We start from the raw sequence: 17,672 nt of genomic DNA, 5'->3' as shown, positions 1-17,672 counted from the left end.
TCAGTTACACGAAGTGAAATCACTTGATCTCTTCTTCTCTGTCCAATTTTTTAAATATATTTTACATCATTTTTCATTTTTGCACAATGTATGCATTTTCATCTTGGTTATAGTCCCCATACAATTCCCACCCCCCTTATTTGGACCCTAATCCCTCCTCCCCCCACCCGTAGTGTGTCTCTGGTTTATAGTTGTTTGTTGATTTTGATTTTTACTTTATAATTTTTTTTGTCTCTTTTCAACCTCTCTTCTTTACTTTCAGTTCTTCTGTTTTTCAAATATAAGCCTTCATTCACTATAACCTCATTTTCCTGTCACCTCTTCCTCTTCTTCCTTCAATTATATTCAAGTATCTCACAAAATAGAAAATGAAAACATTGCCATTCAACTCTTAAGACACTATTCCATCTTTTCTCCACTATAACTGAGGCTTGAATTGTGGCCTGGAACATTCAAATGTTGAAGTCCTAATGCTCAGAATGCAATCTTATTTGGAAATGGAGTTAATGGCATGTAATTAGTTAAGAAGAAGCCATTAGAGTGGAACCTAGTTCAATACATTTATAATAAGGGAAAATTTAGAAATGGAGACAGACGCACATAGAGGGAAACCAATGCGAAGAGCCACAGGCAAAAAACAGCCATTTACAAGGCATGGAAAAGGGCCTGGAAGAGCCCCTCACAGACTTCAGAAGAAACCAAACTTGTTGACATCTTGATTTTAGGCTTTTAGCCTCCAGAACTGTGAGAAAATAAATTTCTATTTTTCAGGCCCTCCCAGTTCTTGGGATTTTGTTACAGCAAAATGAATACAGCTAGTTTATTTTCCACCTTCTGAGCCTTCCCTTGTTTGCATTATGAGAAGCTGCTCTTAGGCTTTTTTTTTTTTTTAATTATTTATTTTCTTTTTTAAGATTTATTTATTTATTTATATAAGCACTAGGTACAGTCAGTAGCGTGGAAGGGTGAGAGAATTCACCAGAGCCAGAGTGGGGAACAGAACAGGCAGACTGACGAAATACACTGCTGAGGGGAGCAGTGGGTGCGGCAGGAGAGATATGTCGCGCCATGTGGGACCCTCGCCAGTGGCCAGTGAATGAACAGGTGCTGCAGAGGCTGCGGGCAGCTTTGCAGCCCAGCACTCAACCGCTGCGCCACCAGGGGAGGTCCGAGAAGCTGTTCTTTCTTAAGTAAGCGATAACTTGTTCTCTATGTACTTTATCTCTGAGACACCATTTTCTCTAATTCTCCCATCTTTTGGATGATTCCTCCTCAATCTCGTTCAATGCCATCTCCCTCTATTCTCCCTTTGTGTGTAATGCTTAATCTTTGGTCATATTTCTCTTTTCATTTCATGAGTAAACTAACCCCACAATGAAAACATCACTTTAAACTTGATGGCTTCTAGACATTTTGATTCTTAACATCTCCAAACCATATATCTTTTCTCAATTCAAGTCTTCTTTTCAGAAATTCCTATGGAAGATTTGCACATAGATTTCCTACTAGCACTTCTAAATCAGCTAAAATTATTATCTTCCCTTTCAAAACTTCCCATTTTCTTTTTCAATTTAAAGATACTGCAGTCCTTCAGCCTCTCAGATTTCAGACTTCAGAGGCCATTGGAGTCCTCATTCTTCCTCTCCCCTCACTTTAGATCACCTCTCCATTTTAGGCAATTCTTACCTCATTCTCTCTTTTCTTCGCATCTCAAGTCCACCACTTCAGTTTGGGTTCTTAGAATCTTTCACTAGGTAAGTACAATTATACCATGTAATAGTATGTATCTGAGCTTACAAACTATAGTATTTACATAAAATATTGTTTGGGTTTTAATTTTTTTCTTTTTAATCAAATAAGCCTTATTCTCAGCGTCCCATACTCTGACTGGTAGGACATTCCTCTCTATCATTTATTGGTGTTCCATTTCCCCAGGGCTTTACAAGTATTCCCAAGCCATGCAGTACCATAGCTCTGGGGAAACCACTCTACTCATGTGTCCACTCTGGCTCTCTCTGAAGTAGCCATTGTCTTATTCTGATTGGAGCCTACAGTTAAAGTGGTACTGTTGTGTCTGTGTCTCTTTGGGTGTCCTAGAGGGCCCAACTTCCATAGTCCCTGGAAGGAACACATGTCCATCCCCAGGGTAGCCTAGCACTTCCTCATGGCACTCCCCTCGAGGACCATGCTTCTGCACATCCCTTAACTCACACCCACTCCTCTTCAATGTTGGCCAGATTTCCCTGCCTTTCAGCGAGCCTCATCTTCATTGTCTTCTCCTTCATTATATTTATCTTAATGCCTTCAGTAGACCTATACCTTTTTATAAAAGAAAAGGGGGAAATGACTTGTAAGTAACTTCTGATTTTGGTCATAATACAAATTTCACTAATACAAAAGAGGCGCAGGAAATAATGACTCTTTTCTTGAAATGGCAGATGAGATAATAGAGGAAGAACAAAATAAATTATCCTGCCACATACCCAACTGGCATCTGGGCCTCCACATTTCCATTTTGTAATTAATTCTTTATGACATCATCAATGTTACCTTTACACACACTGAGACTAAGCCATTTTTTGCTAATTGTCTCCTACAATTCCCTTCAGATGTAGAATTAAGTAAAAACTCTGATTGAATTTAAAACTCTTCATGATCTGCTTTTTGCCTGTCTGTCCAGCATGTCAATCTCCCTGAAGCCAAGCTTCTGTGGCTGTCATCTCCATGCCTGCCACATGCTTTGTCACCTATGAATCCTGATTTAGTCCCTCCCTTCCGCATAGAATTTCTTTCCCCTAATTTCCTTCCTCATCTTTTTCAAAGTTAATCACAAATTATAATATTAGAGCTGACATGGTAAGACTAAAGCTAAAAAACAGGCATCATCTGAGGTCACAATTTGCTTAACAAAGAGGAAGAGGGGTAGATTAAAAAGAGAGTGTGCTGTCAAAATTAAATTAAGAGCCAAGTGTTAGCAACTGAGTCAGAAAAGCTAAGCAGAGACAGAAGCTGCAAACAGTTTGATATGCAATTCAAAATTGGGCCTGACACAAATTGGCTAGAAGCAAGATAAAGAGAGTGGCACCCACATTCAGGATGTCAACAATGTTTTGATGTCAGTACATTGGACAGAGAAGGTCTGTCTAAATCACTGTGTTTCTCCTCCTGTTTAGAGCTGAACCTATACAAATCTTTCTTACCTAGATGACTTTGGGGTCCAGAGTGATTTTAGAGTCTTTCTATAGGAAGTTTTGATCATCCATCTCTTGTCTTTCCCCACTTTTTTTCACAGACATTGCCTGTTTCTCATTTCAAGCTTCTTTTCCCTCCTTCTTGGCATTTCAATCATTCACATGTCTGATTTCTCCACAGCTGAGAATTTCTCAAAAAGAGGGGCCATGACGTTCTGGACTTCCTATAACACCCAGTAGATTTGTCTAGGACACCAGAATGAGACACAGTTAGTATTGGGAAAAGAAGCTGACAGCGCAATGGTGCACAATTCAGCCCTTGCTGGACATCTAAATAGCTCTCATTAGAAGAGAATTTTGGCCATGAGTAACTCTGTCTACTGCATCATCATCAAGATTATAGATTAAACAGAATTCTGTGAGAACATGCGTAATTCTGAGGCAAGAGAGAAATGATGGTCAAAACTTCATGAAAGATGGATATGGTTCTGCAGTTCTCAAGTGTGAGGCAGCAAGCACTCTGGTCTGCTCTAATGTGAGAATGAATGTCTATCATCTTTCTGACCATCCTTAATTTTTCTTTATTTTTCTTCTCCACCATCCCACCTCATCCCCCAAATTTTGTTTCAAATTTTTCAAATTTCTCAAGAGTGGAATTTCAGCTACTGTTGAAAAGTGAAATAACTTGTCAAGTGGCCATACCTAATGTTGCCTCTATGTGCCTACTATTAAAGAGAAAGCACCACTTTAATTCCCCTCTGAAGCTGTGCTCTTGCACAATTCTGTGATGGTACCAGGGTATTGAGGGGGCAATATAAGTGCAGAAAGGGTGGCATAGGTTGGATTTAAAAAAAAAAAAAAAAAACCCTGGTGTTTGTAATAAAGGAATTCACTTCATTGTGATCCAGAGATTTAATCTTTTCTTTTTTGTCTTTATTGTCTACCAGCTTTACTGTGGTAGAAATGACACACAAAATTGTAAGATATTTAATGAAGTCTACATTGTGATAATTTGATATATGTATATTATAAAAGGACACACCCCCACATAGTTAATTAACATACCCATCATCTCAGGTATTTCGCTTTTGTGTGTGTGTGTGTGAGAATATTTAGGTTCTATTCTCTTAGAAAATTTTAATTATATAATGCAGTGTTACCAGCTATAATCACGGTGGTATATATGATCTCTTCAGACCTTATTCATCCTATAGTTGAGGTTTGTCCTCTTTTACTACCCTCTTCCTATTTCCTACACACCACAGCCCCTCCCAAATACTTTTCTAACTCTGTGCCTGTGATTTGACTTTTTTTTAAGATTCTACACATAAGTGATAAAAAGACTTAAAATTTTTCATTTTCATGTACACCAAGTCCCTGGAACCCAGACTGAGAAAGACTTAAAGGAACTAGGGCCTCCCCGGTGGCACAGCGGGTTGAGTGCTGCACTGTGAAACTGTCCGCAGTCTCTTCAGTGAGGGTTCGATTCCGGCCCGGCCGGCCAGTGAGAGTCCCACATGGCTCGGCACACCTCTCCTGTCTCGCCTGCTGCTCCCATCAGCAGTGTCTTCAGTCAGTCTGCCTGTTCTGCTCATCGCTCTCTCTGGTGAATTCTCTCACCTTCCTGCGCCTCTGACCTGTACCCCCGTTCTTGTATAAATAAATAAATCTTAAAAAAAAAAAGACTTAAAGGAACTACACACAGAGGGCTTTAGGGAGTAATCAGAAAGGGTTCAACACCTCTCTCTTTGTATGGATTATTATAAGAAACAGTAAAGTGAATTGATGCTAACAAGATGACGTTGTCTCAGGTCACCAGTACGTATATATGTTCTACCAAGCCTTCCCTTTTAAATCAGTGCCCCCTTTATCTGACACAATAATGTGAAGAAATACAAAGTTGAAAGAAATATTTTTGTTTCTTCTTTCTGGATTAAGACTAACAATATCCAACATTGTGCCAAGTTTCTTTTAAACTCAAGATGGATTGATGTTTTCATCATTTAAGAAGCATAAGAGTAAGGATTTTAGTTATATGTTGTTTCTTCTATAGCCTAAGATAATACTGAGTGAATGGAATAATTTCTAAAATGGAGTTAAATTTTAAATTTGAGAATCATTAATACAAAACGTAATTTTGACAGTCAAATTAGTTTAAAGGTTTAAGGTTAAACTAGTACTATTATACAATACAGTCCGCCCCTCCCCTCAATTTACTGGAATGATTATCCAGAACTATTATGTGTCTGTTGTTATTTATTTATTAAATATTTTAGAATATGCTTGTCCAATGGTTCCAAAATTTAATTGTTTATAAGGATTATTTGTTTGATCCTGATTTCAAATAAAAACCTCAGATTTTATTTTTAAAGTAAATGTACACTTTTTTATTTATATTTAGGTTATTTTTTTAAATTTAAATTTTATTTTTATATTCCCCCTACAATTACAACCCCCTTATTTTGACCCCAAGCCCTCCTTTCCCTGCCCCCCACCCCCCATAGAGTGTCTCTTGTTCATAGTTATTTGTTGATTTTGATAGTATCTTTCTTATAGTTATTCTTTTTCCTGGTCCCTTATTTAAGTTTTCTAGATTCCTGCTATGAGTGAGACCATCCGGTATTTTTCTTTTTCTTTTTGGCTTATTTCGCTGAGCATGATCCCTTCCAGCGCCATCCATGTTGCTGCAAATTGCATGTGTTTATCTTTTTTGAATGCTGAGTAATATTCCATGGTGTATATGTACCACATCTTCTTGATCCAGTCATCTATTTTTGGGCATTTGGGTTGTTTCCAAAGCTTAGCTATTGTAAACAGTGCTGCTATAAACATAGGTGTGCAGGTGCTCTTTGGAATTGATGTTTCTGTGTCCTTTGGGTAAATACCTAGGAGTGGAATTGCTGGATCATATGGAAGCTCTATGTTTAGTAGGTCCAGAAATCTCCACACAGCTCTCCATAGTGGTTGGACCAGTTTGCACTCCCACCAACAGTGCAGGAGAGTTCCTTTTTCTCCACAACCTCGCCAACATTTGTTGTTGCTAGTTTTTTTTAATATGTGCCATTCTCACTGTTGTAAGATGGTATTTCATTGTAGTTTTGATTTGCATTTCCCTGATTACAAGTGATGTTGAACATTTTTTCATATGCCTGTTGGCCATTTGCATTTCCTCTTCAGAGAAGTTTCTTTTTAGCTCTTCTGGCCATTTTTTGACTGGATTATTTTCTTTGTTGTTGTTGAGTCTCATCAGCTCTTTGCAGATTTTTGTGATCAGTCCTTTATCATTAGTGTTGGGTGCAAAAATGTTCTCCCAGTCGGTGGGGTTTCTCTTTGTTTTCATTATTGTCTCTTTTGCTGTGCAGAAGCTCTTTAATTTGATGTAGTCCCAGCTATTTATCTTTGCCTTCACTATCACTGCTTTGGGTGATGTGTCTGTAAAGATGCCTTTGATGTGCATATCATGTAGTGTTTTGCCTATATTGCCTTCTATGTATTTTATGGTTTCAGGTCTTATGTCTAGTTCTTTAATCCATTTTGAGTTGAAAACCTCAGATTTTTAAAAATACATATGCCTCTACTCTACCAGTAATGATTGAGTGAATATAAGGTGGGTATGAGAATATGTGTTTTTAAATATTTCACAAAAGGTACTGATAGTCAACTAGATATAAGAGTTATTGTTTATATCTATATCTGATGTCCATCATGGGCTTATGTATAAGGGTTCTCCTCTCCCTAATTCAATATTTCATTTAGGGAAATCATCATAAAAGGTAAACATCAAAACCTATTAATTCTCCACATAGTTAAATCACATGTTGAGCTCCTGAAGATATTTCCAATATATTCTCTAGAAAATTAAAAATTTATTTGAGGATATTAATATAAATTTGGACCACCGAGTCAGCCAGTGGTGCAATCTGATTGTAAGCAAATTGTGTTACATGAAAATAATTTGGCCAGCTCGACTATATTAATTTTGATTAAGAATGAAAACACCAATACCCCTAAATCTTGCTCTGCTCCTTACTTAATCAACTCTAAGAAAATATAATTAAGAGGAACAAGAACCCCAACATAAATAAGGACAAGTCAGTAAGGAAAATATAATGGTTCTTGAAAAATACACATCTTGGGAAATTTCCCATGTAACCAAAGTTTCATCTAAAAACTTTGACTAAGGAATTAAAAATAAATGTATTGCTGTTCCAATAATTATTTTGAATATTTGCTTCTGATCACAGTTTATGTTTCTATTTTATTTTAAAAATGTTTTTGCCACATATCCATATGCTTTTGTATTAGCCAGAAGCACCCTGGTTGGTGCCACTGATCAAAAAGCTCCACTTGGTGGCCATGCCCTAAACAAAATAAGGGAAATAAGAACTTCCAAGTCATCATGTTTTTTTCAGGCAAATTTTGGAATTTGTAAATACAGGTTTTTTTTTTTTTAAAGATTTATTTATTTATGCATGTAAGAACGAGGGTACAGGCCAGAGGTATTGGGGGGTGTGAGAGGATTCACCAGAGACAGAATAGGGAACAGAACAGGCAGATAGGCAGATTGACCGAAACACACAGAGGAAGGAAGCAGCAAGTGAGGCAGGAGAGGTCTGCTGTGCCATGTGGGTAGCTCCCTGGCCAGGGATTGAACTCACACTGCAGTGGCTGCAGACAGCCTCATAGGCTGTGTCCCAACCCCTTGCACCACCAAGGAGGCACTGTAAATGTGTTTTTTATTTTTTATTTATTTTTTTTTTAGAGGCATGTTTTATTTATTTATTTATTTGTTTGTTTTGTTTATACATGCACTGGGTACAGTCAGAAGCGCGGGAGGGTGAGAGAATTCACCAGAGCCAGAGCGGGGAGCAGAGCAGGCAGAAGGACTGAAGTACACTGCTGAGGGGAGCAGCGGGCGGCAGGAGAGGTCTGCGCGCCATGTGGGACCCTCCTGCGGTGGCCGGGGAGCAGCCGGGGATCGAACCGGCGCTGCAGAGGCTGCGGGCAGCTTCGCAACCCAGCGCTCAACCGCTGCGCCACCGGGGAGGCCCTGTAAATGTGTTTTTTAAAAGACAGCAACTAATACATAGAATTTACTTCTACTGTAAACTGTCAACCCCAATCCCAGCAAAGCTAATTTATGGATAATACAGCTAAAACACCACATCTTTTGGTAGGCTCTACAAACCAGGAATTTGAAGTACAGTCAATTCATCATAAAGTTTATAAGTGATTCAGTAGAGAATCAGAATTATATGAAGTGATGGTGACTGTCTAAGCTCGGGCAAAGGAATGCCTAAAAAAACAGAATGCCTTACTTGGGATAAGAAGCAAGCTTCTTCTAGCTCTAGGCCTCTGCTATAATTCACGAGCATCCCTGATTCTTGGGCTGATTCCCTGCTTGGTGGATGGGAGGTGCAGCACCATGCTGTTTTCATCTTTAGGTGACACACAAAATCACAGCTTCTCTTGTCTGCAATCTGGGCCCTTGCTGGAATGCATTTCAGTGAGGGTAAAGTTCAAAGATCCTATGGGCACTAAACTCTGCACTCATCCAAGAGTTGGTTGACACCCATCTCTCCAGTGACCCTGACTTCTGTATAAATTACTGTAGAAATGCCTGCCAAGGGCATATAAGAGGAAACTGACTTGGTTTGCAATTCAACTCAGAGTTTCAGCTTTTCAAGGACTCACTGCCACTTTTCAAAAACACAAACACTTCTTAAGTTCTGCTCAAGGCCTATTAAAATATCTCTGATGGAATTTCTTTGTACCATCTGTTAATGCAGTCATGTAAAGTTCTATGATTTTGTGTCAGTGAGTTAATTTTCCTTGGTGTGCAGGACATAGAGACTTGACGAGAAGTGGGCAGTAGCTAATGAGATGTTCTAGAATATAGCCAAGCTTAACTACCATCACGTAAGTTCCACACTTCTGACAGATGTCATTTTGTCCAGTAATCTCTATAGCCAATATTTTCTTAATAGTTCACATATACATTCCAGATTGCTTCTTGTACATCTCCCACTTAAAAATCACACTCTGATGTCAGGTTTATTCTGAAAATAATTTACTGCAAGTGGCAGACCTTTAAATTTCCTTTCTCTATAGGGAATTTTTCAGGAAAACATAAGCCTATTAAATGCATTTTTATTATAAATTTGTTTCAACTGAAGTAGCTAATATTTTTACTTTTTAAATATACTTGCTGGATAATTTTTATGCCAGTCCATAAATACATTTGAAGTGCTTACCTGATACTATTGTTATAAAAAAAAAGGAAAGAAATCATTATCACCTTGTCTGTCAGCACTGATCTTCTTAAAAGTACCCTTTCAATCAACGGATCCAAGAGAAGTTCAATTTCTGCAGCAAATGGAATACAGAAAGTTATAGCTTAAAAGGGTTACTACTGTGAGTGGAAAAGGAAAATAATGGGGTGACCTGTGGAGACACCCTGAGCCCAGGAACACACAGTTCTACACGTCTCTATGGGGTCAGAGGTATGCACATTTCTCCGTCAAACTGAAAAGCCAAGGAAATGTAGGCCTGGCTTTCTGCTGGTGAGGACAAATACTGGAAATATTTTATTGCAAAGTAGCTGAAACAGTCCGAAGTTTAACACTTAGCAGTCAGGCAGCTAGGGCTGAGAGAAAATGGACCTAGTTTCTCTTCACTGGGTTTCTCGAGCCTTGACAACAATGACAACTAAATTTGTTATATGCTGTGATGGATTCAGGTAACTCTGGAAAGTTTTATCTTAAAATAGTGGAACCATCCCCTAAGAGAAATACATCATCAGAATGGTATAGAAATGCATCAGAAACTGCCTATAGATTGCTTGCCCAAAGAAAACAGAACCAATTTTCTGAGAAGATTGAATAGAAATATTGAATGGATCCAGCTTCATTTAATACCCACAGAGTTCATGTGAAAATGTAATTAAGAAGACTGGGATGGAGAATAGGAAAAGATAAGAGGCAGAAAATGGTCCTTTACAGTTTCCTTGGAAGGTCACAGTCCACTTTTTAGAACATAGAAGCACAAGGTTAAAGTGGGTTTTCAAAGACTTGGCTCTGCTCCAGATCTCTCTTTAATGTTGTTTGCAAAATTTATAGTAAAGGCAGATTTATGAACACTGTGAACTGCTCACAGGTATTTTACTTCTTATTCACAGAGAACAGCTTTATTCTTTTGGTCCAGTTGCTGGGCCAAATTAAACTTGAATTTGGACTATAAATTCTCAATTATATCTGCAAGTGCATTGTGTTTACTTAGAAACCATGAAGATTCTAATTTCAAATCAGAAAAATCTCAAGGTCATAAAAGACTTTTATCATTTCCAAGACCTTATCTAGTCTTATGGAAGTCTTACCTCTGCACCTCTAAACTGATACATTTAATCTTTCTGTGGTGAAAAAACACTAGGAATTGCTGAGATTGGGGTACTGTTTGAAAGAGTGAATTCTAGAGTCAAACTATCTGAGTTTGAATTCAGGTTCTTTTACTTACTTGTATTGAGACATTAGATAAGTTCTTAATTCCTCTAAGCTTCATTCACCACATCTGTAAAATGAACATAATAACAGTTCCTACCTTGTAGAGGGTGTGCTGAAGATTAAATGAGATAACCTGTGTAAAACATTTGGCATAGTGCTAGCATACAGACAGAAAAATCCAGTCTTACTGTCTTGTTGACAGTTTAGGCAACATCCTACTGCTTAGTGTTGTCCAGACTAACTGTAATCTTTTACCATCTCCTAAATTCTGTTTTCTTTCCCTCTGGCTTTCAAGGCTTTCCTCGGGTTCTCTATTAAAGTGGTCTTTCTCTAATGAGCACAGAAGGTTCTGGTCAATGGCAATTTTTTTTTTTAAAGAAGCACCTGTTTTATTCTGTTTATTTGGACCCCATGGACTTCTTTGCTGAGTTCATTAATAGCCCACAGATCTTAGTAGATAGAAAACAAGAGAATGAATACAAGTAAGAGGACATGGACTGATTGAGTAGTTAGAGGGATAAGGGGAAAATGAAGGCAAGAAATAAAAAGCCTCATGAAAACAGGTGAACCAATTAGGTGATGCAGCTGCTCTTAGCCGCAAGAAGAGTGTTCTCCCAGAACATTGCGCCCACGGGGGCACTGATCCCCCTGGATGGGTAGCATTCTTTATCCAAAAAATTGTTTTCAAAATATTCCACACCTATTTTACTCCTAACGAGCCTCAATGCACATTAACACAGGAAATATTGAAAGAAGAACTGTAGCAAAGAGATCTGTTTTATTTTGTTTATCCTATAATACTAATCAATACATGACATTGATCAATAACATTTGGAGACTCCCCATTATTGTTATTTCAGAACTGAGAAATAAGAATGACCAAGAAGAAAAGTGGGGCTGGGCCTCCCCGATGGTGCAGCGGTTGAGCGCTGGGTTGCGAAGCTGCCCGCAGCCCCTGCAGCGCTGGTTCTATCCCCGGCTGCTCCCCGGCCACTGGAGGAGGGTCCCACAGACCTCTCCTGCCTCCCGCTGCTCCCCTCAGCAGTGTACTTTGGTCCTTCTGCCTGCTCTGCTCCCTGCTCTGGCTCTGGTGAATTCTCTCACCCTCCCGCGCTTCTGACTGTACCCAGTGCTTCTATAAATAAATAAATAAATAAATCTTTAAAAAAAAAAAAGTGGGGCTAACATTTAATGAGTGTCCATTATATGTGCCAGAAATTGTGCTAACTGCTTTAAAAAACATTTGTTCTTTCCCATACCCAGAAGGTTATGGTAATATTTTTTGAGTGAGAGGGATATTTACAGTGCTTTACGAAAGAACGGCATGGTACATATTAACTGTCCTGAAGTGGGGATGAATGACTCTTTAAAAATATGAAGGCCTTCAAGAGCTCACATAACCCATATTCATGCTGAAGAATACAGCTTTTGCATTCACTGAGAAACTTTGAAATTTGTGAGTTTCTCTAGCTTCAGTTCCCCAGAATGTAGCATTACTCACTATGAACTGCTGATTCTGCCACTTGTTAAATATGTAATTGTAGGGTAAGGTAAGAAAGTATCAGGCTTTTCTGCCCTCCCGCCATTAGGATTGATGATGGATCTGTGGTCCTGAATGCATGCCTCATGGCGGGCACCTGGAGTAGGGTGTGGGCATGTGTAGATGGGCTTCACCTGGGCTGAGACTGGACTTATAAGGGCAGTGTCACGGGGACGCCAGTAGAGCAGAGCTAAAGAGAGTAGAATGGAAGAAACACCAGGAGGGGAACAGCAGAGCGAAAGGAGCAGAGAAGCAGAGGCCACGAGAGAACGCTGGAGAGTCCAGGAAGAGTGAAGACTCGCTGGAGCCTAGGAGGCCTGTCAGTTTCCTGGCCCCCCGGCACCCCTGCCTGCCATGTACCTGGTAAATCCCAATAAAAGCCTGCAAAAGCCACCAAGGACTCCGGAACATTCCTTTAACCCGTCTGCTTGGATCATAGAGATCCTGCTCTATGCCCTTCCTGACCCTACGATAATGTTGAGTAACATACTCCTCTGAGTGTATATAAATACAGGGAAAATAGTATCTAACCTAAATTTGTGAGAATTATATTTAAAATCCACAAGGTGCTCCAAAAAATGCCAAACCCTTCATCTAATCTTCTTGTAAATTGATTGAAATATTTTTCCCTTGCAAAAGACTAGAACAAGTTATATAAAGTCCATAAAGTAATATGTGCAATTTCTGCCTTCAACATCCCCTAATTATATTTAAAACACTACCACATTGTGTGTATATTAACAATATTTAATACATTTAATAATGCAAATGTATATGACAATTACATAAAATAACAGTTTATATATTGTTAAAAGAAAGAACCAAATTTTACTTTTTATTTCCTACGACATCAATCTTAGTACAGCTTATGAAATGAATAGAAATCATAGTGGTAAGCAGCACTAAGGCTATACTTATATAACAAATATAACAATAATAGCGTCTTTTGCATTGAGGAACAAGCCAGGAAGGAGTCAGATTTCAACATTTTTGAAATTTGGTGCTAAATATCTGATGCTTTAACAAATAGTCTTTGTTTACCACTTAATTCTCAGCTGAAATAGGTACCAGAAAATCCACTCACAAGACTGCCCTGTTAGACATAAGCATTATTTTATGAAATTGGATCTGACTTTAGCCCTTTGCAAGAAGTTTGAATTTCCCTTCAAATAAATTGAATGTTAATATGTTTGGCTGACTCCAACTCTTATGTTCTCTTTACTTACTGTTTTTCATCCTCATGCCACAGAAAGTAAAAATCTGCCTCTTTTCATTTTTCGAAATGTTTTTATGTCATTAAGAGTGAAGCATTGAGAGGTGAAGCGGAGGTCATGAAGGAGGGCGCACTGCACAATAATAGCTATTAATTCTGTGGAGAGACACAGAGCTTAATTTCAGTTCTAAGTATAGGCAGACCCAAAAGCTACAGATAGAAAATATGAGCTTTCCATTCCTTTTTTGCCCATATTTGCCCACATTGGCAATGAGATTGAATTGTTGGAGGAGAGAAACTTTTTTATACTTAAGTGAATAAATACAGGTCAAAATGAGTTAGAGGTTGAAAAATGCCATTGGTTTTTTTTTTTTTTTTTTTTGGTATGTATTTCAGGTACGAATTCAGATAATGTTAACAGAAGTGGAAGTGACCTGTATTCAAGGCAGCCAGATCAGTCACACATCCCAGCCAACTTGCTGCTCTCATCTTTCCCTTTAAAGCCTCTTTTCTATGTCCTTTTCCGTTTCAGCTGCATCTCGGTACTCAAACCTACATGTAGAATTTACTCTATGATTTGAAAATACAACTGGTTTCTGATATATTAACACATCTGAATGTTCTCTGAACTTAATCAGACATTACAAATGGGATGATGTGTAAAATAAATTGAAGAGAATGTTCTCTTGTAGGAATGGAATTCTGCTGTTGAGAAGCTGAAGAGTGAGGCCCTGGAGATTCTGCTGTCCAAGGACAACGTGGAGAAAGAACACCTACAGCTCTCTAACCAGAAACTGAATCAGCTTCAAGAAGAGTTTGATCTGCTCATGGTGGAGAGGGAAACCTGGTTAAAGAAGACAAATGATTTTTTTAACAGCACTAACAAGGTCAGTGTGAGGTCAAATTGGTAATTTTAGGTAAGCAGGGCAGACTAGTAAGAGACACATCACTTCAACAAATCAGAGCACATGCAGGAAGTTGAGACTCCAGGTGGAGTTTCAAAATTGAGGGCAGCAAAGAAGAACTTTTAAAATCTATTCCTATTGAGGCCATTATATTCTCAAAACTAAGAGACTCCACTTCAACATGTAAAGGGTCACTGTATTTTTAAAAATTACCTATAAGGGTTTTATTTTGGAACTATCATAGTTCTGTTGTGGGTGGAGGGGCGGGGATACTTATGACCACATTGTAGTGTTTTCCCTGGAGGAAGGGAATAATCACAAAATTTATCAAGGTTATAAAAAAAACTTCAAGCTATTACCTAAAGCACTTTCTCTCTTTTTAACCCCCTTTTCATTTATCAGAGAAAAATAAATGAATATTGCAAGCCTCTGCATGCAAATCATAAAGTTAGAAACTGAGCTTTTACTGTCTTGGCCTTTTAACGCTAGCAAAAGGGAAATCTTGCTTTGAACTGTTTCTGGGTACTCTTTCATTGGAGACTTGCTCTGCTCCAGGTTGATTTATTTCATATTGATTGTAGCAGTTGGCTCCAGCTGACTAGAATGTTCACAAGTTCACAGTACTTGCGTAGAGTTTAGTATCTGAGATGGTGATGTTATTTAAAATCTGAATTTTTTTCTAACTTTACCAACCTATATACACCTTCCAGGAATTGTTAAAAGTCTTAAATTTTACAGATGTATTTAAAACTGGATAATGTGGCAGGAAGTGAATGGGGAACCTCCAGAAGCTAGGTATATTGTGATTAACGTAATGACATCAGTGCTCCGATTACAGTGTCCTGGTATATGTCAAAACAGTTACTTCATGTTTAATTTCTTAAGTAATAGGAAACTTTTTAAAAAACATTTATTTATACGTACAAGAAGTGGGGCACAGGCCAGAGATGCAGGGGGTGAGAAGATTCACCGGAGACAGAGTGGGGAACAGAACAGGCAGACTGAAGTACACTGCTGAGGGAAGCAGTGGGTGAGACAGGAGAGGTCTGCTACACCAATGGGTCACCTTCCTGGATGGGGATTAAACTCATGTTGCAGTGACTGCGGACTGCTTCATAGTGCTACTTAACCCCTTGCACCACCAGGGGGTCCCAGTAATAGGAAACTTTTTGAAAAGGATAAACACTAGTAAAACTCTAAATTAGAGATGCTGGAGTAATGCTTAAAATGTTAAATATTTATTGTTAAATTGTTTTGAATTGCTTGTTTGAAGAGAAGAAAAAGGCATAACACATTACTGGTGATGTTAAGTAGATGGTAGGTGCTAGTTGCTTTTCAACAGCCCTGTCTTTGAAGAAGAGACTTTTTAACTTCTGTTACATCCTCGCTCTACAAACTAAATGGGTCATCTGCCAGTCAAGTATTTCTAAGGAAAGTGGGTTGCTACAATAAAACAATGCTTCTAGTACAAATCCTGTACTTTATAGGCCTGCAAAATAAAGATTTTTTTTCTCTCTTTCACTCTCATTCTCACATTTTCTTTCTCTGTTCATATTATTTGGTACCTTTACCATGAGGTCTTTCTTCTTACACTCTTCCTGGGCTTTGAGGGAAGAAGAATTCTATCTCTTGCAATAATTTTACAAAATGAAGAACAGAGTGGTGACTTTCTAAATACAGTAGTTTCAGGTCAAATTCTAAGAAATATCTCTTAACCCCAAAGACTTGAACTCTAGATTCCTTGTTTCATCCTTTGAAGTCATGGCATTCAAATTATAAAAACGTTACTTGGGATTTGTGCCAATGTATAGCATTCTACACAGCCAAGTGGTACTTAGAAAGGTACAGGGTTATTTTTCCCTTTTCAAAGCATCAAGGAAATAATTTGAAACTCCAAATCTAAGAGCTCTGTGTGAAAGATGATGGATACTTTTACTTCAGCAAAATAGAAAGTGGAATTTGGAGGTAGTTGTTTAATCATGACCTTGGAATGAATTATTCACCATATTATTAAGAAATAAAAAAGATGAAATTATGTAATAGGTAATTCATTTAAAGAACTCTTCTCATGATTTATGGTATTCCTTATATGATTTATATCATGGAATTTCCAAATTTGCAAAAGGTTTATCACTGTACCCCATTTTTGACATCATATTCATAAATAACCCTAATTAAAATAAAGGGCTGGTTTTAAAACATTAATACAATTTCAAAATCCCTTAAATTATTTTTTCTACTCAGAAATTCTGTTTACATAGTGGAGGAACATTTTTAGTTTATATCATCAATCTGTCTCCAAAGCATTGATTTTTCCTTTTGAAATTCACTTTGTGCCTTCAGTATATTGGGCTTTTCTAACTGTGAGCATCTGTATTACTAGGGGAAGAACTGCTGCCAACATTGTGAGGATTGGAGATTTTACCCAACATTCAGGCTAATGTGTTAACTTGTCACAGCTGCATGGGTGCTGACAAAAGACACGTGGCTTCTGAGTCAGTTTTGAAAGACTTTATTATTCACAGCAAAAGCAGTAACCAGAGTGTCAGCATGTCACACCAGATCCCTAAGCCCCAGTTTCCACAGGATGAGATGGGCCCAGATGGGTGACCCCACCCACAGCAGGTAGGGCTCAGAAGAGGAACCAACCGTCCTAGGCTTAGGGAATCTGCTGTTTTATAGCAAATAGCAAACAGGCCCGTACTTTGTTCTTTGTCTCAGAGGCAGACATTTCCTCAACCCTGAAGGTTGGTGGCTACAACACCACACTGAGAACGTGGACTTGGTAGAGAGGTCAGGGAGAGAGACATTTCTGACTCACCAGCAAGATGGGTAGGGACACTAGACACTCTCTTCCCCAACACCAGCAAATCTGGATATTAGTACTTGAAAAATGAGAAAGTTGGTGCTTAAAAAAAGATACCATGAAAACCAATTCCACTCTGATAAGTACAGTTATTTTTTTTTAGCATCAGACTCTTGTTTAAATTTGATAAAAGTAGGTCAATATTCTTTAATATATGCATCAAATATCTATGAAAATATGTGTTAGTGTAGTGGTTATGAATGAATGAATGAGATACCTTGAGTGTTTGCTTAGTAATGAAATATGTAATTGAGAATATATACCTTTTATTTTTTTGAATTTTGTTAAAATAAGGAGAAATGAATGTCAATCTCATTTGCAGAAGGGACTTTTGTTAGTAAGTTTTCCATATCATATAAAGTTCTTTTTTTTTTCCATCCAAATTTTTATCTTTGTTTTTGGTACTTTCATTGCAATCATCTAGAACTCTCATTTCCCCCCTTTTAATATTCATTAAT

The 17,672-nt window shown here is 38.1% G+C and overlaps 1 protein-coding gene across 1 annotated transcript in view; it reads left to right on the top strand.

Moving 5' to 3' along the window:
* CCDC141 (coiled-coil domain containing 141) overlaps positions 1 to 17,672 on the top strand; it is a gene marked incomplete at both ends in the record, with an annotated part of 197,454 nt that overhangs the window by 69,442 nt on the left and 110,340 nt on the right. The window contains one exon of the mRNA XM_084258924.1: positions 14,136 to 14,330. Coding sequence (XP_084115050.1) covers positions 14,136 to 14,330 — 195 coding nt within the window. The remainder of the gene's footprint in view (positions 1 to 14,135; positions 14,331 to 17,672) is intronic.

The sequence above is a fragment of the Talpa europaea genome, assembly GCF_964194135.1.
Source record: "Talpa europaea genome assembly, chromosome: 1".
In the NCBI taxonomy this organism is placed as follows: Eukaryota; Metazoa; Chordata; class Mammalia; order Eulipotyphla; family Talpidae; genus Talpa; species Talpa europaea.
Note: the sequence above shows the minus strand (reverse complement) of the source record. Positions and strands in the feature narration are given on the sequence as shown.